General features: G+C 39.6%; 1 protein-coding gene across 5 annotated transcripts in view; it reads right to left on the bottom strand.

The window, feature by feature from the left end:
• LOC134348399 (double-stranded RNA-specific editase 1-like) overlaps positions 1-22,498 on the bottom strand; it is a 336,189-nt gene that overhangs the window by 54,400 nt on the left and 259,291 nt on the right. For all 5 annotated transcript variants that reach the window (XM_063051701.1, XM_063051702.1, XM_063051703.1 and 2 more), the window contains one exon: positions 7,456-7,570. In XM_063051701.1, the coding sequence (XP_062907771.1) occupies positions 7,456-7,570 (115 nt within the window). The remainder of the gene's footprint in view (positions 1-7,455; positions 7,571-22,498) is intronic.

Here is a 22,498-nt window from a genome sequence, read left to right as displayed (position 1 = left end):
GATGGGGTACGAGGGGGAGGTGGGGCATTAGCGGAAGTTAGAGAAGTCGATGTTCATGCTATCAGGTTGGAGGCTACCCAGACGGAATATAAGGTGTTGTTCCTCCAACCTGAGTGTGGCTTCATCTTTACGGTAGAGGAGGCCGTGGATAGACATGTCAGAATGGGAAAGGGATGTGGAATTAAAATGTGTGGCCACTGGGAGATCCTGCTTTCTCTGGTGGACAGAGCGCAGGTGTTCAGCAAAGCAGTCTCCCAGTCTGCGTCGGGTCTCCCAGTCTGCATCGGGTCACTCTTCACCTGTGAGTCGGCTGGGGTTGAGGCGACACTTCACCTGTGAGTCGACTGGGGTGATATACTGCGTCCGGTGCTCCCGATGTGGTCTTCTATATATTGGCGAGACCCGACGCAGACTGGGAGACGGCTTTGCTGAACACCTACGCTCTGTCCACCACAGAAAGCAGGATCTCCCAGTGGCCACACATTTTAATTCCACATCCCATTTCCATTCTGACACGTCTATCCACGGCCTCCTCTACAGTAAAGATGAAGCCACACTCAGGTTGGAGGAACATAACCTTATATTCCGTCTGGGAAGCCTCCAACCTGATGGCATGAACATCGACTTCTCTAACTTCCGCTAATGCCCCACCTCCCCCTCGTACCCCATCCGTTACTTATTTTTATACACACATTCTTTCTCTCACTCTCCTTTTTCTCCCTCTGTCCCTCTGACTATACCCCTTGCCCATCCTCTGGTTCCCCCCCCCTTTCTCCCCGGACCTCCTGTCCCATGATCCTCTCATATCCCCTTTGCCAATCACCTGTCCAGCTCTTGGCTCCATCCCTCCCCCTCCTGTCTTCTCCTATCATTTTGGATCTCCCCCTCCCTCTCCCCCTCCCACTTTCAAATCTCTTACTAGCTCTTCCTTCAGTTAGTCCTGACGAAGGGTCTCGGCCCGAAACGTCAACTGTACCTCTTCCTAGAGATGCTGCCCGGCCTGCTGTGTTCACCAGCAACTTTGATGTGTGTTGCTCTCACTACAACTTATTGTTTTCTGTTTTTGAGCTAATTCTGCATGCATTCTCACACCTTACCCTGAATCCCTACCACCGGTAATTTGGTTATTAACATTTAAGTACCTTTGGATATATGTTGTTCGGCCCTGGAGATTTTTTTAAAACTTTCAGCCTTTTCAATTGAAGCAGGATCTCACTTTCTAAGATTGTTAAGTCACTTAAAACAACCTTAATTTTCTCTACACCTACTGGCATATTGCTAACATCTTCACAGGTAAATACTTCAGCAAAATATGAGTTAAAAGTATCTGCTATGTCCTTCTCTGCATAATTTATCACCCCTTATTATTCCTAATACACAGCTTCCTCCTTGACTTTTACTACTAAAGTACCAGAAAAATCTCCTGTGGTCAATCTTAGCATTATCAGCAATATCCTTCTTAATCTGCTTTTTGTCAACCTGAATTTCCCTCTCAACTATAGCTCTCATATTTTCATATGCCCTACTGTTAACATCATTACTATTTTTTCTGTATTCCTTATATACCTGGTCTTTTCTTCATTTTTTAATGTATATCTTTATTCATCCATGTAGATGATCTATAGTTTTTATTGCTTCACCTAACCTTGGGTATGAACACTTCCTGCACCCTGGATTTAATACACAGCTATTATACGATACTTATACACACTTGCATATATTTTCAGCTCACTGATTCTTAATACCTCTTGCATTTATACAGGTCACCCTTAGTCTATTACTGATGTTTTTCATCCTATTCCAACCCATTTTTATATATTTGAAGCTTATTATCCGTTTATGTCTGAGTATGTTATTCTTCATTATGGTGTTTAAACAGTTGAGCCTGGCCTCTTTTAAGTTCTCTGCTCCTCACCCCCACAACCATTTCGTAGCTTAAACAGTCATTAACTAACTGAAGCATACACCTGCACAGTACATTAGTGCCCCTCTGGTTCAAATGCAACCCTTCCCGGCAGTACAGGTTCCATCTGCCCCAAAAGGCACCCCAGTGTTCCAAAAACCTATGCCCCTCTAACCTACACCCTGATTTGAGCCACATGTTAAATCTTCCGATCTCCTCCATCTTATCTGGACTAGTGCATGGCACAGGCAGATCTTCCCAGAAGATCACCTGGTCAGTTCTGTCCCTAAGCTTCCCATGTAACTCTTTAAATTTGTCTTGCAGAACTGACAGCCTGCCCTTACCTATGTCATTTGTTCTGATGTGGACAATGACTACTGGATCCACCCCAGCTCTGGCCACGATCTTATCTACTCATCTAGGGAAATCTCCTACTCATGCTCCTAGTGCGAGACTCCTTGTCAGTACACACATAATTCTCAACTACCCTGATAATTGAGTCCCGTACTATCACTACTTCCTATTTATGGGCTTTAGGCTTAGGTTTAGAGGGGGTCCTGTGCAGCTCCTCTGTTCTGCCTACCACCTCAGAGGTTTCATGGTCATTGTTGAGCATCATTAGATGTTCAAAATGGTTGGACACTTCCAACTCTGGGTTTGATGCCCCTGGACAGTGTGCACCTTTTACCCTGTGCTTCCTTCCCACGGTCACCCGATTGCCTCTTTCTTTCTGGTCTGAAGTCTCAATCAGTGGCTCTCTTGGGGTGCACGCCATCTCACTAAGGACACCTGGAGCACATCTGCCAATTCTCTACAACTTAGGAGGATGATGGCGCCTAACAGTGACTCCTTTGCTTGTATCTTCGGAAACAGCTTTATTTCTATCTTTGATACCTCTTTTTTTTTCCTCCTTTCAAGGTTCTTTTGAAGACCCTGACCTGGAGTTACACACTGACTTTGGTTCTTTGCAGAAACGGGACCTGCTCTCAGGGCCTCAAGACTGTCCGCTTTTCGATATGCCAAGGATGCGGCCTGGAAGACAAGAGCGCCTTCAGGGTGCTGGATTTTCGTGGCTCTGGAGATGGGCTGATTCGGGGTCGGTGCTGCCGCCTGATGAATTGTGGGAGTACACAGAAGATCAAAAGCAGTGAGCTGGCAGCTGGCTGCTGGCTGAGTGCGCAGGGGCCTGAGTTCTTTGGGCACAGAGTTTGGAAAAAACGACACAACAGACTTTAATACCATAAATCAGCAAGTTGTTTTGTTATGTCTCCCCTCTCATTGTGAAATGGGGACATCTCTTTTTCCCTTAGTAGGGAGAGAGAGAGAGAGAGAGAGAGAGAGGCTGGTATGTCGAATACCAGGTGACGAGTAGTGTCTAGGTTACGGCAAGTCTGCGTCTCTACTGATGTTTTGCACCACGCTTGAGTGCTCGGTGGGGGGTGCCGATGCTTTTTGCTGGTGGAGGGGAGGGCTGTTGCTTTGCTGCTGCTTATGCATGGGAGGGAGGAGTTGGGAGAGGCTTTGGGGTTCTAACATTTCATTGTCATTCATTCTTTGGGGCATTCCTCTGTTTTTGTGGATGTTTGCGAAGAAAAAGAATTTCAGGATGTATATTGTAAACATTTCTCTGACATTAAACGTACCTATTGAAATCTATTGAAACATTGCAGGTCAGTTACGTCCTCCTTGTTCTGGAGGTGCTGGATTAGCTGACATTTCTCTCATATGAAATCTCCAGGGGAGCAATTTTCCATAAATCTGACATTATTATACTTTTAGGGGTGAAGAACTACTGAAGAACTATTAAGTGATTTATTTACTTAAATTCTTTAAAGTAAACTGCTATTATATTACTTTTCTACTTTGCTCCCAATAGTGCCTAACACCGAACGTGTGCTTGGACCTTCTCTGCAATTTCTAGATTTGCGTTCCCTAATTGATTCGTTTTCTCTACTGGTTAACTATATTGCGAAGTGACTACTGATCTCGCCTTGTTAGGATGACAGCAACTTCATCACTGTTCTAATCATTTGCTTGCTTTTTTGTTGAAAGCACACTAAGAGTCTCTATTAATGCTAGCACTAGCAAACTGCTTATGCAAAGCCGGAGGGGAGGAGAAGATGGCAGCGTGCGCGGCCGTTCCGAAATGATATCGTATTTGTAAGTAGGTACCATGCACAATCCTGATTTGATGGAGACAGACGTGAGAAGCACGGAGGAACACCTGGAGAAACTTCTGAAATGCCCACTTCGCTGCTGCTGCTACTGTGCGATCGAGAATCTCCGGAGAAGGCCTCAAATCCTCGGCTTTGCCTACTGCCTGTTGCCCGGGTTGAAGCACTCGGCAGAGATGGTGCTCGGTGCTGGAGGCTCGAATTTTTTGGACAGACTCAAGAGTCGGTTGTGGTCGGGTGCTTCCAGGGCGCTGCATCGACAAGTTTGCAGTGCTGGAAGCTCATGACAGGGAGAGTTTTTCTTCCTTCTACCGTCTGCGTGAGATGATGGGACTTTCAAAAGACTTTGAGACTTTTTTTTTATAACCATGCCCATGGTCTGTTCTTTATCAAATTACAGTATTGCTTTGCACTGTTGTAACTATATGTTATAATTATGTGGTTTTTGTCAGTTTTTTTCATCTTGGTTTGTCTTGTGTTTCTGTGGTATCATTCAGGAGGAACACTGTATCATTTCTTAATGCATGCATTACTAAAAGACAATAAAAGAGGACTGCGTGTCCTCATAATCTATATAAAAAAAAACAACTGGCCACCCAAAGCAAGGGATAGGCTGGGAAAAAACCCCTTGGCAGCCACTGTAAAGTGACCAAACACAAGTTATATAAGCAGCTGCATCCAAAATTTATAACAGAACAAAACAGCACTACAGACCAGACCAAACCAAATCTCTTTTTCACACTCACACTCTTTCCCTCACTCTCATACTCTCCTAAACAGTACATAGAGTAGGGTTGGAATTCCAAGTTAGTGCTAGTTTGTCTCACTTATGCCATAATACATTTTTAAACACACAAGTTTTCCACACATGACATTGTATTGGTATCTTTTAATGAACAAAATTAAGCTAAAAGCATCTCTGTATCATGTCAGTAATATAAACACTCCAACAATGTACAAAGTACCAGAGCTATAATGAGGCACTGCACTTTTGGAAGACTCTTAAGTCTTCAAGAGGATGTTAACTAGACTGGGGGATTTCAAATGTGTGGAGAGGAGAAAAGTTTGTTCTTGTTCTTATTGAGGCTGAGAAGATTAAAGGGAGATTTGATAGAGGTGTTCAAAAACATCAAAGATTTTTCTGCAACAAAATGAGTTGCTTCTGGTGGCAATAGAGTTGGTAACCAAACTCTTGGTTGCTAAACAAAATTTAGAATAATTGAGAGAACATCACACAATACAAGGGAGGAAGAATTCACATAGGGAGCCTTTATTTTCTAGAACGCACTACTTGAAAGGATGTCTGAAGTAGGCTCAATAATAATTTCTAAAAGCAAATTGGATAAATACTTGAAAAGAAAATAAAATTGCAGGTCTATGATTAAAGTACAGTGACCAGACCAAATAGATAGCTCTTACAAAGAGTTTCTCTCCTTCCTTCACAGCAAGGAAGTTAAGGTGTGTGTCACATATGACAAGAATCGATAAATCATCAGTTTCCTATTTTTTATGTAGCTTATAAATCTGTTTAGATGAAATAAAGTATCATTTTTCATGTTAATTTACTCAAATATTTTATGTTACATAAAAATCTTCTCATTAAAGGGTGATTGATAAGATATTTACAAATCAAATCAAAAATTTTCCTTTGAAGCAAATAGCCTCTGGTGCCCATTGCACAAGAGCTACATGGATGTCTGTTTTTGTAGGATAAACATCTTGTTCAATAGCTCTCTTTGCACTATTTAGAAATGAGGGAATTCTTACATTACTTAAAATCAAGTCAACTATAAAGCTGAGATGAAGTTTGCATGCTTAGCGGGCAAGTACAGAAAACCACGAATGTTAATACAATTAACAGCAAATAAGTCAAATTAAATTTAAATATTTTGTCACAGAATGATTACACAAGGAAAGTGGTCATTCAGGCCATCAAGTTCATTGATTGGACACAATTCTCCAGTTTGGCCAAATGGACTTTTTCAAGAACACATCATGATTTCTTTGCTCTTATATTCCATTGGAATTAAGAATAAAATAGGCAGGAGAGGATAAAGCAACAGTACAGAATATGCAAGGTGCCCATGAACATGAGAGGCTGGGGTGAGGGGAAGAACAGTGGCAGCACAGAGAGTAGGGTCAAGCAGTGGATGAGGTGGAGATCTCAATTTTATTTTAAATACAAGGAGCTGGTTTCAAATGAAAATTAGTCAAATACACATATATATATGGTTATAAAATTTATATCTGATTGTAATAGCTGCACCACATAACTGTAAGGCCAATTTTGTAAACTCCTAAATTACCTTGTTGTATTTTAAAAATTTTTCAGATAATCCTCCCCTTTGCAAGACAAACACCCACCATAATGAACACAAAACAAATCCCACTCTAGACCAACAAATTAAAATCAGTGGCATTTGGAAGTCAAGAAGGGAAAGAGTAACCTTTTTTCTGTTTCTTTTTACTCTCTACCTGATCATGCATGAACCACTGGTTTCAATTTTCTTCTCTCTTCAGAATGTCTCTGCAGCTGAAAAATCTCACTTTAAAGCCTTCCCACTATTCACTTACATTTTTGCCTGCCGAGCTTTGATTCCAGTTCATCTGGGCCAGATCTGTACACTTCCCATTGAAACTGGCCTATCTTTAACTAACAATTTTTACTTAAAGTCAGTTGATCCCTTTTACTATAACTGCTTTAAGCTTTATGATATTATGGTTACTGTTTCCTAGATGTATTTGTTCATCCAGGTTCCTTACTTGTATTTGTTCCACAGGGCTTGTCTCATTTTTAGAAACAAGTTTGGCAATGTCACCTTTCTTGTTGCATTAGAGGCTGCCCTGAAAGTTCTCCCAAATGTTGAAATAGATAATCTCCCCCAACAACATTTTATATCAGTTATATTTATATTACAGTTAACTCAGTTTATATTTAAAGTCCCCAATTACGACTGCTCTTTATATTTGTACATATTTACAAATTCCCTGTAAATTTATTTGTTCCTCATTATCCTTCCAAATAGTTAGTAATCTACAGAACAGCTCCAGTAGTTTGAGGTTTCAGGGAGAACAGAGAACTTTACAGCATTGAAACAGCAAATTTATGTCAAATGGTCTATGTCAGCATTCATGTTCCATAAGACTATCTATTGATAATATCTTACTACTAGCAGAATTCTCTGTTCTTATCTTTCTGACATACTATCATAACACTAATTGTTCCAGGTGATTGATGAGTCTATAATTTCACCAATCTATTATCATAAACTTTAATTTTAAAAAAATTCAACAGATTGTAAATACTTATTTATGGAATCTGTTTTACTCCAAAGAAACCTGTATAAAGGTGCGTAAGTGAAACAAATTGTAAAGTACCTGTAGTCATGACAACACCAGCAAGAACTTTCCTCCTTGCATGAGGTGAAGTGAAGTTGTCAGTCAGTTCACTGAATTTATCCACTACTAATCGAGCCACAGCATCTGCCAGCACCTAGTCAGAGCAATGAGGTCAGACATTTAGGTCAAATCGTTACAATACATTGCTCCCAACCACATTTTCTCTCGGTGTACTGTTTAATTTACTCAGAATTACATACGAATTACCAAACTAAAGATGCATTTAAAAATTGAATAGCATTGATGTGTCAAACACAGAATTCTTTGAAAATGGTCAAATATCTTTTGCAATTACCATAAAATATGATTTGGCAATCACATACCTATCTTCTGCTTGCTTTTTCAGATCAACAATATGCTTCTTCAGTTCTGTTTTTAAATCTCACCTCTGTATTTAGACACAAGACACACATGCGAGGTAACTAGCATTTCACCACCCGGATCTTTTTTATTTTCAGCCCAGAATAAGGAGAGAAATATTCTCTACTGAATGCTGGTGCCAAAGAAAAATACATCTGAACCATTGTAATGCAATTGCTCAATGATATGGTTTAACACCACAAAACCAAACAAATTTAGCACTAACTGCCCATCTCATTTAGCAGGATCACAGCATGGTGTAAGAAACTGGAAACATTTGGGGATGTTTGGTGTTTATGAGGGGGAATGCTTAAGCAGAATACTGAGGGCTTTTCTATGCATCTGACTGAGCTATTACCGGCCCCAGGCATGCTTAATGCTGGCAATTAATGGGAAGAGCTTCATTCTCCTGCAATGGCAGCACTCCCCAATGAATATTATAACAAAAAAGGAAAGCATGCACGAAGATTTTATGGAGCACCAAATACCCGCTTCATGTTTTCCATGATAGACTGAGTTTTAACCATGTATTATTGTGAACTTTAGTTTTTCTTTGTGCTCATATTCTACAAAAATCATTGCTTTTCTTTGCTTGTTACACCAGATTAACGTAATTTTCCCTGTATGTTCCCAATGAAGTATATGACAGGCTCTTGATTCTTCTTGTCGGTATTGCTTTCTTAAACCCTTCCTCATCTCAGACACCAGACTGGAAGAACTCATGGACATCAAAATTGGCATCAACTGCACAACTGTATCTGCCATTTCCATCTTTCCTTTTAAAATTAAGTTTTCACAAGGTTTATCCCTACTCTGGCCCTGTATCTGTATCAGATTCTAATTTCTCTGCAAGCTCTCTGCATCATTTTCCCATGCATCTTGTCAAGAAGATCCAATGCCAGCTCACTATGTTTACAAATGAACATCACCTCTAACTTTTCTCCCCTTGCATTGCCACATGCTATTATCCAGCCTTATCTCAAAAGCACCTCAATCTCTGTTGTCAACCGAAAAAGTCTTTCAATTTTACACTGGAATCTGTGAACCCTGGCTTTCACTGCCACTCCTACTGTAATGAATTGTTCCACAGCTTGGAATGGAAAGACTGCCAGACTGACTGACTGGTTTTTGGCCACTCAAGTGATGAGATATGGGGTCAAGTCTACACCTTGGATAACACAATGAGAGTAGGTCATTGCTAGGGTCTTAGCAGTGGTTTTTACTGACAGGCCATCTGGATCCCAACACCTATCTATTCCTCATTAATTGGATATGACAGAAATACTGTCTACCCTGTCTTTGTTTCGCTGCACAACTCTCCTCAGCCCAGATATTTCTCTACAGTAGTGAGCTCAACAGCCAGCAATTACCAGTAAGCTCATTACCAATGAGAAATCTTTGAGCTGGGAAGATTTGAGAAACCAAGATCTAGGTGGTCTGTCAATACAGCTGGAGAAACCACTGCCACTCCATAGCAATTACTCAAACCTACTGTAGCAGCCAGGTGACATCCAAGCTTCTCGGATCAGTGCTGTGCAGCTGTTGTTTATCCTGGACTTCCCCATACTGACACAGCTTGGAGGGCAGAAGTTTGTGTCAGGTTTCCAGGAAAGCAGCAAGCAGTAATGGGAAGGAATAAGGACTTGAACAATCAAGTACAGTAATGTCCTGTACTTTAGAAGAAAGACATTTGCAGAATGAGCAGATGCCTTTTTTCAAAGCATAGGGCTTTACATACCCATGATTGCTCAGACTGGATATTCTTACAAATTAGCACTTGGCGAATTAGTGCTCAATGCAGTTCCAGTGTACTTGGGTTTCTCTTATGTATCACCGCTTCACCTAAGGATGGGTAGTCTCTTTACTGGCAATTATCCTGCTGTTTTAATAAGGTAAACACATTATAATTTTTGAATAGCACTTGACATTCCTGAAGAATTTACAAGTTTATACCTCAGTGTGTACATGTTGGAAAGCAAATGCGTGAGAATATGAAAATCTGATTGTATCTGATTAAGGAATGTGGGACAGATGAAATTCTTTCAGCCAACAGGCTTCTTCCTTGCAATTGATATAAAAGTGAGGATTAGTGAATAACTGGTTCAATCTGAGCAGAAATGAAAAATTATTTTCAGTTACACAGCACAGGGTAACATCATAATATGCATGCTCCCACAATATTATAGTAGTGGTGCAAATATATATTACAACCTCCAGTTGCCCAAATTTTACAGCATGAACAGTGAGTCATTATTAAAACAAAAGCTGCAAAATGCAGCTACCAATTGGAGTTTGAAAACCAGTCAAATTTGTTAATACACTACAGTTGGAGATAAGGCAGGTGTGCACTAATTGCATAATGTGTGGAAAGCAATAAAACTGTAGCAATAAAATCAAGCCATGAATTTAATCATTTTAGGCTCCAAATAACTGAAGAAGAACCAGGCACACATTTCATGGTAAATTAAATAAATATTTAATAACCTAGAATTAATTAGACAATTAACCAGCTGCTGTTCACATCAAACCATTTCCTTGTGGTGAAAGATTTCTCTTGACTAAAGGAATTCGGTGATCCAAATAAAATGCTTTGACGTGCATTTAGTGTGCATTTCTACCGCCACAATATTCATAAATATTGGAGTTAGAATATAAATATTGCAACATTCACAAATTTCACATCACATGCTGGTGATAATAAACCTGATTCTGATAGACTGGGTCTATACTCCAGTGTTTTATAACTAGGAAATTTCATTCATTTTTGCATCTTATTAGTGTAAACATCATTCAAATCAACTTCACTGTTGTTGTGATGCTAATTGTAGAAATGAAATCTGGCTTAAGTTTAGGTGGTTTATGATAAAACAACAACTGATACACCCCATTACACTAACAAAAAAAAATCAGAGAATCCTGGTTGTATGCTGGTGACTATGATTTCTTCGTTATTGCAGATTTTCTCTCACTAAAATATTCTTGCTTGAATGTAATAAATTGTGCCACCATTTGCTAAACTCTATTGCCAATTATGGATCAAGAGACTTGTTCTTCATTTTCTTGCTGATGGTATTTTCCAGGTTCATCCATGTCATTTTTGCTGGAGTTGATTAAAGTAACTTTATACTAGAAGGCATATTGCTTAGAAACTGAATTTGCTTGATGGAACATCAGCAGAGATTTGCCCAATTGAAGAAAACAGAGATTATTTAACAGACACACAGAAGGTATCACCATTTTTGTAAGTAATTAATTCAGAATCTGGTTTAATATCACTAGCATATGACGTGAAATTTGTTAACTTAATTTGTAATGCCACTCTTGTTTATAATTATAACAACTTCTAGAACAATTTATAAACCCTACAATGTCTGTGCTGAAAGGAGAGTCTGATTTTTGCCAAGATTATATCCCTTACACATTAAATACTTGCTAGATTTATGCAAGGATGAATCAGCATATAGGAGCAAGATTGAAAATCTGGCTGAGTGGGGTCATAATAACAACAACAACTCCTCAATCGATGTCAGCAAGACCAAAGAGCTGATTATAGATTTCAGGAAAGGGAAACCTGGGGTCAATGAGCCAGTCCTCATCGAAGGATCAGAGATGGAGAGGGCTAGTAACTTTAAATTCCTGGGTGTCACTATTTTAGAGGACTTGTCCTGGACCCAGCAAGTGCAATTCGAGGAAAGCATGGCAGCATCTCTACTTCCTTAGGAGTTTGCAGAGATTCGGTTTGACATCTAAAACTTTGACAAACTTTTATAGATGTGTGGTAGAGAGTATATTTATTGACTGGCTGCATCACAGTCTGGTATGCAAACACTAATGCCTCTGAACGGAAAATCCCACAAAAAGAGGTGGATTCTGCCCAGTACATCATGGGGAAAGTCCTCCCAACCATTGAGCACATCCACATGAAATGTTGTTGTAGGAAAGCAGCATCCATCATCAGAGATCCCCACCACCTAGGTCATCCTCTCTTCTTATTGCTGCCATCAGGTAGAAGGTACATGCCTCAGGACTTGCACTACTAGGCTCAAGAACAGTTACTACCCCTCAACCATCAGGCTCTTGAATATAAGGATAAAGTGAATAACTACATTCAACTTGCCCAATCATTGAAATGTTCCCACAACCAATGATCTCATTTTCAAGAACCTTTTAATCTTATGTTCTCGTTATTGGTTGCTATTTATTTATATTTGCATTTGCATAGTTTCTTGTCTTCTGCACTCTGATTTATTTTTCATCTGTTATAGTTACTATTCTATAAATTTTCTGAATATGCCCACAAGAAAATAAATCTCAGGGTTGTACAGTATATGGTGATATATATGTACTTTGATAATAAAATTTACTTTGAACTTTGATCCTACAAATGGAAGAAAGTGAATTCAATACAAAGTGCAGGAGCCGTGCAGTCCCAAAAGTCCACCCTATCCTAGAATGACAATGGCTCATCGAAGATTTTAGCTCAACTACACTTTACTGCCTGTTCCACTTAACCCTTGATTTCTCCCACTGTCCATGTCTATCTACCTTAATATTCAACAACCACAGTCCTTTTGAGCAGAAAATTCCAAAGATCACAGCTCTGTCAAGTCTCCTGAATATCTTGTAAATTTCAATCATTTTCACCACTCATTATCCTAAACTACAAAAAAAAATTGAGCCCGTAGGACTGAGTTTTGCTTCCACCTCCTAAAAATCAATCTGGGGAACCTCTAAGGCAAATACATCCATCCTTAAATGAGGTGGACAAAACTGTGTGTAGTATTTCAGGTGTAGTTTCTACAAGTTTTCCTCATCCTTCTATTCCAACCAGTTTATGTTAAGGGTCCTTATTCCATTTTTCTTGCTGACTACACTGCATGTGACCTGTGCACCTCTTCTACAAAGACACTGAGAATTGTCAAGTCGTAATAGCCACATGCAATTTAGATAGTGCTTTCCTATTCTTCTTATCTAAATGGATACCTCAAATAATAGCCCATCTACCAACTTTGTAACAATTTATTTCACGTGTTCATGTCTCTTTCCAGATTTTTGTATCCTGCTCTTAATTCTTATTCCTGTGCATTCTGAACAATCTTAGATATGTTCCCCAAGTTGTTCAAATACCATGTCTGTATTCAGGAATCATAATACATTTACACTCTAGGCCTTTTTACTGGTTTATAGTTTTTTTTCTTCATCTAATCTTGTATTTTTAATGCCAAACACCACCTCTCTCCACTTCACCAATTTCCCTTGCTCACTAAATTACTGCCCTTTGAAATCTATAGATAGTGCATTCTGTTTAGAACTATACTCTGATATACACTGTGAATTAACAGAATCTACTTATATTAAAATGATCAAACACCCAAATTTTGACCTGGTTAACAGTAATTAACTTTATTTTCATGTTATTTACTGGGCTAATGTGCAACTGATGTTGTGATATTAGCAGTGCACTGGTATCATTGCCAAAAATAATATAAAACCGTGCATTTTTGGAGTATCAGTAAAAATTATTTGAGAAAGGGGTGTGCATTTCAATGTCTAATTGGGTATTTTATGATCCTTTGAAATTTTTTTTTAAATGATGAGAAAAGGGGATGTGACAAACAAGCTGCCGCTATATAGTAGAAGAAAAAAAGGTATTGGTTTATTGTGATTTTGGTCAGCAAAGTAACACTTGACCAAAGCACAGTAATATAGATGTTGGAAATCTGAAATAAAATCAGAAAATGCAGGAAATACATACCTGTGGGGTGCTGCTAACCTAATTAGCATTTCTAACATTCTGTTTTTATTTGGAAAGAATTACTGAACATCATCACCTACAATACACTCATAACAATTAAGAATACTAAAACAAAACAGAAACAGGAGGCCTTTCTGCCCTTCATGCTTGCTCTGCCATCAATAACATTTTAGCTGACATTTACCTCTAAGGCACGTACTTGCACTAACCCCACAAACCTAGATTCTTTTAAAATCTAAAGCGCTATCATGCTCTTGAATATATTTGGTGAATGAGCCTATTAGTTCTCTTGGGAAGAGAATTCCAAAGGTTCACCACCCCAGCTATTCCTTATTGTCTGTGTCTTGAACAGCCAACACTTTATTTTGTGAAGCTGTCACTAATTCTACACACCCATGCCAAAAAAAAGCAACATTTCCACATTGACTATCAAGCCCTGTAAGAATTTTATACATTATACCATGCTCGCTTTTCATTCTCCTAAACTCTAGATCAAGTTCAAGTTTAAATGTCATTCAACCACACAGAGGTATACAGCTGAATGAAACAGTGCTCCGCCATGGTCAAGGTGCAAAACACAGTGCATACAGTCACACAGAACACACAGCACATATACAAACCCCATTTCCAGAAAAGTTGGGATATTTTCCAAAATGCAATAAAAACAAAAATCTGTGATATGTTAATTCACGTGAACCTTTATTTAACTGACAAAAGTACAAAGAAAAGATTTTCAATAGTTTTACTGACCAACTTAATTGTATTTTGTAAACATACACAAATTTAGAATTTGATGACTGCAACACACTCAACAAAAGTTGGGACAGAGTTAAAATAAGATTGAAAAGTGAACAGAATATTCAAGTAACACCGGTTTGGAAGACTCCACATTAAACAGGCTAATTGGTAGCCGGTGAGGTATCATGACTGGGTATAAAAGTAGCGTCCATCAAAGGTTCAGTCTTTGCAAGCAAGGATGGGTCGTGGCTTTGTGCCAAAATTCGTGAGAGAATTGTTAGTCAGTTCAAAAGGAACATTTCTCAATGCAAGATTGCAGAGAATTTAGGTCTTTCAACATCTACAGTACATAATATTGTGAAAAGATTCAGAGAATTCAGAGACATCTCAGTGCATAAAGGGCAAGGTCGGAAACCACTGTTGAATGCGCGTGATCTTCGAGCCCTCAGGCAGCACTGCCTAAGAAACCGTCATGCTACTGTGACAATTATAGCCACCTGTGCTCGGGAGTACTTCAGAAAACCATTGTCACTCAACACAGTCTGTTGCTGCATCCAGAAATGCAACTTGAGACTGTATTACGCAAGGAGGAAGCCATACATCAACTCTATGCAGAAACACTGGCGAGTTCTCTGGGCTCAAGCTCATCTCAGATGGACCGAAAGCCTGTGGAACCGTGTGCTGTGGTCAGATGAGTCCACGTTTCAGCTAGTTTTCAGAAAAAATGGGTGTTGAGTTCTCCGATCCAAAGATGAAAACGACCATCCAGATTGTTATCAGCGAAAGGTGCAAAAGCCAACATCTGTGATGGTATGGGGGTGCATCAGTGCCCACAGCATGGATGAGTTGCATGTATGTGAAGGTACCATTGACTCTGAGGCGTATATTAGGATTTTAGAGAGACATATGTTGCCATCAAGGCGACGTCTCTTCCCGGGACGTCCATGCTTATTTCAGCAGGACAATGCCAGACCACATTCTGCACGGGCTACAACAGCGTGGCTTTGTAGACACAGAGTGCGTGTGCTTGACTGGCCTGCTGCCAGTCCAGATCTATCTCCTATTGAAAATGTATGGCGCATCATGAAGAAGAGAATCAGACAACGGAGACCACGGACTGTTGAGCAGCTGAAGTCTTATATCAAGCAAGAATGGACAAAATTTCCAATTGCAAATCTACTACAATTAGTATCCTCAGTTCCAAAACGATCAAAAAGTGTTAGTAAAAGGAAAGGTGATGTAACACAATGGTAAACATGCCTCTGTCCCAACTTCTGTTGAGTGTATTGCAGCCATCAAATTCTAAATTTGTGTATGTTTACAAAATACAATTAAGTTGGTCAGTAAAACTATTGAAAATCTTTTCTTTGTACTTTTGTCAGTTAAATGAAGGTTCACGTGAATTAACATATCACAGATTTTTGTTTTTATTGCATTTTGGAAAATATCCCAACTTTTCTGGAAATGGGGTTTGTAGTTACACAAAATGATATTAGCACAAGTCCCTGAATGGCATCGTCTGGAGATTGAATGTTCATGGGATGTTGTCCTGGAGCAACATTTCTTCAAGAACAACCATATAGCAGCTCCTCATCTCAAATTGGGTTAGCTGCAGATGAAGGCAATCCAGCTTGTCTTCCAGGGAACAAACAAGGAGAGAAGCACCGACAGGAGAGCCAGCCTCCAACCCAGCATGCCTGCCACACCTCTATTTTCTCTTAAACTGCCTACAGCGCCTCCTATCCTGGCTGGCTATAAGAAGAGTTACTGTGGCATGAGGGCTTGGTCTACGCAACAATGGAAGCCACACAGCTCTCCAGCTGTTGGTCTTGCCAATGAACCAATGAACTGAACTTATATTACTTTGTATTACCAATACCAGACTCAGGAGAGTGTGGCCCAGTCTGCTTAATTTCTTCTCAAATCACAATCCACCATCCCAGGAAATAACCTGATGAACCTTTGCTGCACTTCTTCAAAGATAAGTTTAACATTCTGCAACTAACATACAATTTGCTTTCCTGATTGCTTGCTGCATCAAGCATGTTATTTTCCAGGGATTTATGTGCAAAGGTCCCCAGGCCCCAGTGAACACTGAACACCTTTCAAGTTCTTGCCATTCAAGAATTCTTTCCCCAATCAAACTGGTAACCTCAACTTCCCAGATTATATTCCATCTACCAAAGTTTTGCCCATTAACTCAATCTTGACATATCCTCAGGAAGTCTGCTCACCACAGACAGAATTAGGTCATTTGGCCCATTGAGTCTGCTCCACCATTCCATCATGGCTGACTTATTATCCCTCTCGACCTCATTCTTTTGCCTTCTCCTCTTAGACTATGATGCCCTGAAAATCAAGAACCTATCAACCTTTGCTTTACATATTCTCAATGACTTGGCCTCCACAGCCATTTGTGGTAATGAATTCCACATCTTCACCACCATCTGGTGAAAGAAATTCCTCCTCATCTCTGTTCCAAATGGACATCCCGCTAGTCTGAGGACCTTTTAGTGAAGTGTACACCAAGGAGCCTCTGGTTCTAGGAAACATCCTCCCTACATCCATTCTATCCAGACCTTTCAATATTTGATAGGTTTCAATGAGATCTCCACCTCATTCTAGCAAATACAGGCCCAGAGCCATCAAATGCTCCTATGTTAACCTTTAAATTCCCAGAATCATTCTTATGAATCTCCTCTGGACTCCCTCCAATGACAACACTTCACTTCTTAGATAGGAGCCCAAAACTGCTCACAATACACCAAGTGCAATCTTACCAATGCCTTATAAAGTCTCAGCATTACATCCTTGCTCTTGAATTCTCATTCTCTTGAAATGAATGTTAACACTAAATTTGGCTTCCTTACCACCAACTCAACCTGCAAGTTAACTTTTAGGAAGTCCTGCACAAGGACTCCCAAGTCCCTTTGTACCTCTGTTTTTTAAATTTTCTCCACATTTAGAAAAAAGTCTACACCTTATTCATTCTACCAAAATGCATAACTATACACTTCCCTACACTATATTCCATTTGCCACTTATTTACCGATTTTCCTAACTTGTCCAAGTCATTCTGCAGACTCCTTGCTTCCTCAACATTACTTGCCCTTCCACCTCTCTTCGTATTACCCGCAAACTTAGCCACACAGCCATCAATTCTATCGTCCAAATCATTCCCAATACCAACTACGCGGAACACCACTAGTCACCAGCAGTCAACCTGAAAAGGCCCTGTTTATTCCCACTCTTTGCCTCCTGCCAGTTAACCAATGCTTTATCCATGCTAGAATCTTTCCTGTTAACCAATGCTTTATCCATGCTAGAATCTTATCCTGTTAAGCAGCCTCATGCGTTGCACTTTGTCAAAAGCCTTTTGAAAATCCAAGTAAAAAACATCCACTGAATCTCCTTTGTCCAACTTGTGTGTTATTCCTCTAAGAATTGAAACGGATGTGTCAGGCAAGGGTTTCCTTTAAGGAAATCACACTGACTTTGCCCTATTTTATCATGTGCCTCCAAGTACCCCAAAACTTCATCCTTAATAATGACTCCAATATCTTTCCAAACACTGAGGTCAGGCCTACTGGCATATAATTTCCTTTCTTCTGTTTCCTTCCCTTCTTAAAGAGTGGAGCGACACTTGCAATTTTCTAATCCTCTGGAACCATTTTAGAATTTAATTTATTGAAAGATCATTGCTAATGCCTCCATAAACCCTTCAGCTACCACTTTCAGAATGCTGGGATATATTCCATCTGCTCCAGGTGACCTATTTACCTCTAGACCTTTCTTCCCCCCCAAGGACCTTCTTTAGTAATAGTAGCAACACTCACATCTGCCCCCTGACACTGTCAAATTTCTGGCATACTTCTGGTGTCTTCCACGCTGACAGAAAATGCTTTTAAGTTCCACCATTTCTTTGTCCCTCAGTTTTACCTCTCTAGCAGTCCAATATCTACTCTTGCCTCTCTTTTTCTCTTCATATATTTGAAAAAAACTTCTGGTATACTTTTTTTTTACATTATTGGCTCACCTCCTTTCATATTTCATCATCTCTCTCCATATGGTGTTTTAGTTGCCTTCTGTTGGTTTTTAAAAGCTTCCCAATCCTCGAACTTTCCACTACTTTTTTTGCTATATTGTATACCCTCTCCTTTGCTTTTATGCTGTCTTTGACTTCCCTTGTCAGCCACAGTTATCCTATTCTCCCCCCCCCCCCACCCCTTGGTACACATCAACTGGTTCTCTCTTATCTATTCTGTTTGTGAAAGCACAAAATCTTCAGACAAATATGTCAAATGATATGATTATCTTATCCTATTCTCCAAATATCCTAAAGCCATTTCCTTAATAAAGGTTCCAGCTTATGTCTTCTACTAATATCAGCATAACTGGTCTACATGTTTGAAATCCAAAATATGACCTATGCTAGAAATCAGAAATTTTAAAAAATGGAAAATGCTGGAAACATATTATAGAAACAAGGTTATATTTCAGGTCAAAGATTCCATCAGATTTAGGAAACAAGTTTGTTTTAAATTACAGAGAAGGTGGGGAGAAAAGGAAACAGTAGACCTGACATGGATTTAAGCTGTAAAGGTCATTCTGTAACATTCACCCGGTCTACGAGCGCAGTTTAAGAGAGAATAAATGGACCAAGAGGTCAACAAATTGTCACAGCTGCGAAAGCCATTGCCCAACAAGGCCAGAGAAACATGTCCAGTCCTGACTTTGGATGCTGTATCTGTGGAGTTCACACATTCTCCCTGTAACTCCATAGGTTTCCTCTGGGTGGCTCTAATTTCTTCCCAAATCCCAAAGATGTGTGAGCCGCAGTAAGTTGGCCTTTTCTTGTGCCACGATGAAGCCACCCTCAGGGTGGAGAAGAAACACCTTATATTCCGTTTGGGCAGCATCCAACCTTAATTATCGACTTCTTCTAGTTAAAAAAATTCCCTTCCCCTCCCCTCCTTCTATTCCCCACTCTGGCCTCTTACCTCTTCTCATCTGCTTATCACCTCTTCCCTACCTTTCTCCCATGGTCCACTCTTCTCTCTGATCAGATTCCTTCATCCCCAGCCCTTTACCTTTCCCCCCCACCTGGCTTCACCTATCACCTTCTAGCTATCCTTCTCCCCCCCCACCCCTTTTTTATTCTGGCACCTTCTCCCTTCCTTTTCAGTCCTGAAGGCTCTCAATCTAAAATATAAGCTGTTTGTTCACTTCCATGGATGCTGCCTGATCTGCTGAGTTCATCCAGCAATTTTTGTCTGTGTTGTTCTGGGTTTCCAGCATCTGTGGTATCTCTTCTGTAGATGGAAGATGAGATTGCTTTCCTCAAAATTCCAATGAGCTTCACTTTAACAATGCAGGCTTCTACAGGTTAGGATAGGAGTGATATGAATAATTCATGTACCGAATCCCAGGAATCCCAGGGACTGAATGCAGGTACTGCACAAAATGGTCACAATCTGCATTCTCCACTAATATAAGTGAACTGCAACTTCACCTGGAAAGACTGCTTGTGCCCTTAGATGGTGAGAAAGGACAGGAGGTAAAAAGATAGATGTAGCATGTTCTGCAGTTTTATGGGAAAGCACTGTAAGAAGGGATGCACTTCTGACAAGGGGTCTTTGGCTTGAAACGTTAACTTTGTTTTCATTTGATGCTCCCTGGCCTGCTGAGTGTTACTGGCACTTTGTTTTATTAAAGCCTACGTTTTTTTTGTACAAGGTCTGAGGAAATACTGAGACTAATTTGAACAGTTCCACTGAGGAACCAGCAGCTGAATGTGGTACTTAATGGTCTCCATTTATGCCACGATAGTCTATGATTCCCAGCACCTAATATTGATTAATTAAACCCTAATGCATTAAAACCCTGATGCTCCATTTTCTTGCCTTAACTGGAAAGAAATTATTGACATTTATAAAGGAACTTGCCAAATTTCAGGGTAGATGCCCTTTATACTTTTAAGATAATTATTAGTTTTCTTATGGCAGCGCTGGTAGATATTATAGAACCTTGACTTATTTCTGATGTTTCCTGCTTGAGGTATGAAATCATCAGTCATAGCAATCTAACATGTTTTATGAAACAATGTATCACATGTAGAGGGGATAACAGTATGGCATATGTGAGGTACTGTACATAAAGAAGATTGAAAAAGAAATGAGAAAGGAAATTAGTGGCACTTATGTCCCTAAAAGAGCAAAGACAGTCAAAGCAAAGATGTAGGTCAACAGTCAGGCAGTTTCTAACACTGGAAAAAAAATTGCCATCTCAGAATTGGATTCATTGAGGGTGTAAATACAATCGCTTATCAGTTCATTCTGCATAAGTGCTGCTAACATTGAACAATGGAAAAGTTAATGAAAAAATAAAGATCAATTAGGAGGGATGGCAGGCAAGAGTGAGAAAGAAACAAATATTAAGTCCATTATGTGCAATTGATTAACTTCAGAGATATTTGTGAAGAGACCAAAAAGATTACAACATTCAAGATTTAACCAGACCAGGGCATAGGGGTAGTCAAGTTTCTAATTTTTACTTAGGTGTCCTTACTATAATAATATGATTTCTCTATAATCTTGTTAGACTAATCATGAACTATTGATGCTTTTGTGAAATACAACCTCTCGTTCATTTTCCTTTGACGTAGTCTCAGGCATACACAGGGTAGTCACGTGTCATCTTATTTCCCTTAGTAGATCCATATCTGACTGTACTCTATTTATTTGTGAATTTTGCTTAAATATTCCTTTCCATTATTTACTGATGACTTCACTTAGCCATACAGACTGGATTGTAAAGTATGTCAAGACTTACCATGACAATGCAGGAGGAGAAATATCAAATATGAACAAAGATTTTTAAAAAAGGCTGACTTGGGAAGGATGGGATTTTAGATGAACATAATAATGGGAGATATTTATAACCGAATGAATATGTCACGTTGCAAGCCAAATAGATATCAGAGAAATAAAACAATTCTATTTGTACAGTTAAGACAACCATGGTCTCTATGCATAAGGCAAAACAAAGTGTACTACACATTTGCTAAGTAGTTATCCAGATTAGATGAAATATAGAAATTAAATAATAGATTTAAACATAACGATATCTTGAGGGGAAAGAGTAACATAGCTTGCAATGGAAGTAATAGCAACAAGAAATGTTTCTACGAAGATGAAGTGGCTGAGACAGAAATTACCCAATGAAATAGAAACAAATGATGTAGTAATACACAAGGTCAGACACGATGCAGAAAAAAAAGCATTCAGTCTTACAGCACATGAAATTGGTAACATAGCAGTTATGGGAAAGATCCAAAACTAAGTTAAGAAATGGATTAAATAGAGGTTCAAAAAAAGATGGAACTTCGGAAAGATGGATCTCTTTGGCCTGTCCAATTATATACTCCAGGTTCTAAAAGAAATGATGGAAATGTAGGTTGTAAATTTTCATAGGTCTTTGGGATTTGGCAACTGTGCTATTAGGTTGTAATGTCACCTTACTATTAAAAAAAATCACCTGATGTTAAAAACCTAATATTAATGATTCCTGAATTAACTCTTCTCGGGCTCCCAGCCAGGTACAGATATCGATTTTAACCCACATTTTGATGACAAACTCTGCCACATTCATCAGGGATGATACCTGGGCATTAATACAAATACTCCCGCATTCCATCCCTCCAGATTGGTTAGCCCTCAACCAATCAAGTTTCCACTGTCCCATCTTGTTTACAACCGAAATCCAGTTCTTACTTAGAATGAGTCTTTGTTAAAATTCCTTTTCTCTAGTTTTATTTCAATGGCTTCCTTCCCCAGGTGGTCCCAAAGCCATTGGTGTGGCACAGTATTTCTGTGCCATCAAAGTCAATCCTATGGTCACTGTGAATGCAATGTTCTGCTACCGCCGATTTCTCTGGGTACCCAAAATGGATACATCTCCTGTGCTCCTCGACGCAAGTTTCCACCTTGCATCCGATCTAGCTGATATATGCTGCTCCACATTCACAAGGAATTCTGTAAACACCAGCTGCCCCCATGTCCAAGTCAGGTGGTGAGAGAACCAACAAGAGAAACAAACAACCTGGACTCATCCTCACTTGTCTTCACATCTGTCAATGACATTGATTGTACAGTAGCACCAGTCCAACAA

The sequence above is a fragment of the Mobula hypostoma genome, chromosome 6 (genome assembly GCF_963921235.1).
Source record: "Mobula hypostoma chromosome 6, sMobHyp1.1, whole genome shotgun sequence".
Classification (NCBI taxonomy): domain Eukaryota; kingdom Metazoa; phylum Chordata; class Chondrichthyes; order Myliobatiformes; family Myliobatidae; genus Mobula; species Mobula hypostoma.
The sequence above is the reverse complement of the archived record's forward strand: the minus strand, read 5'-3'. Positions and strand labels throughout refer to the sequence as shown.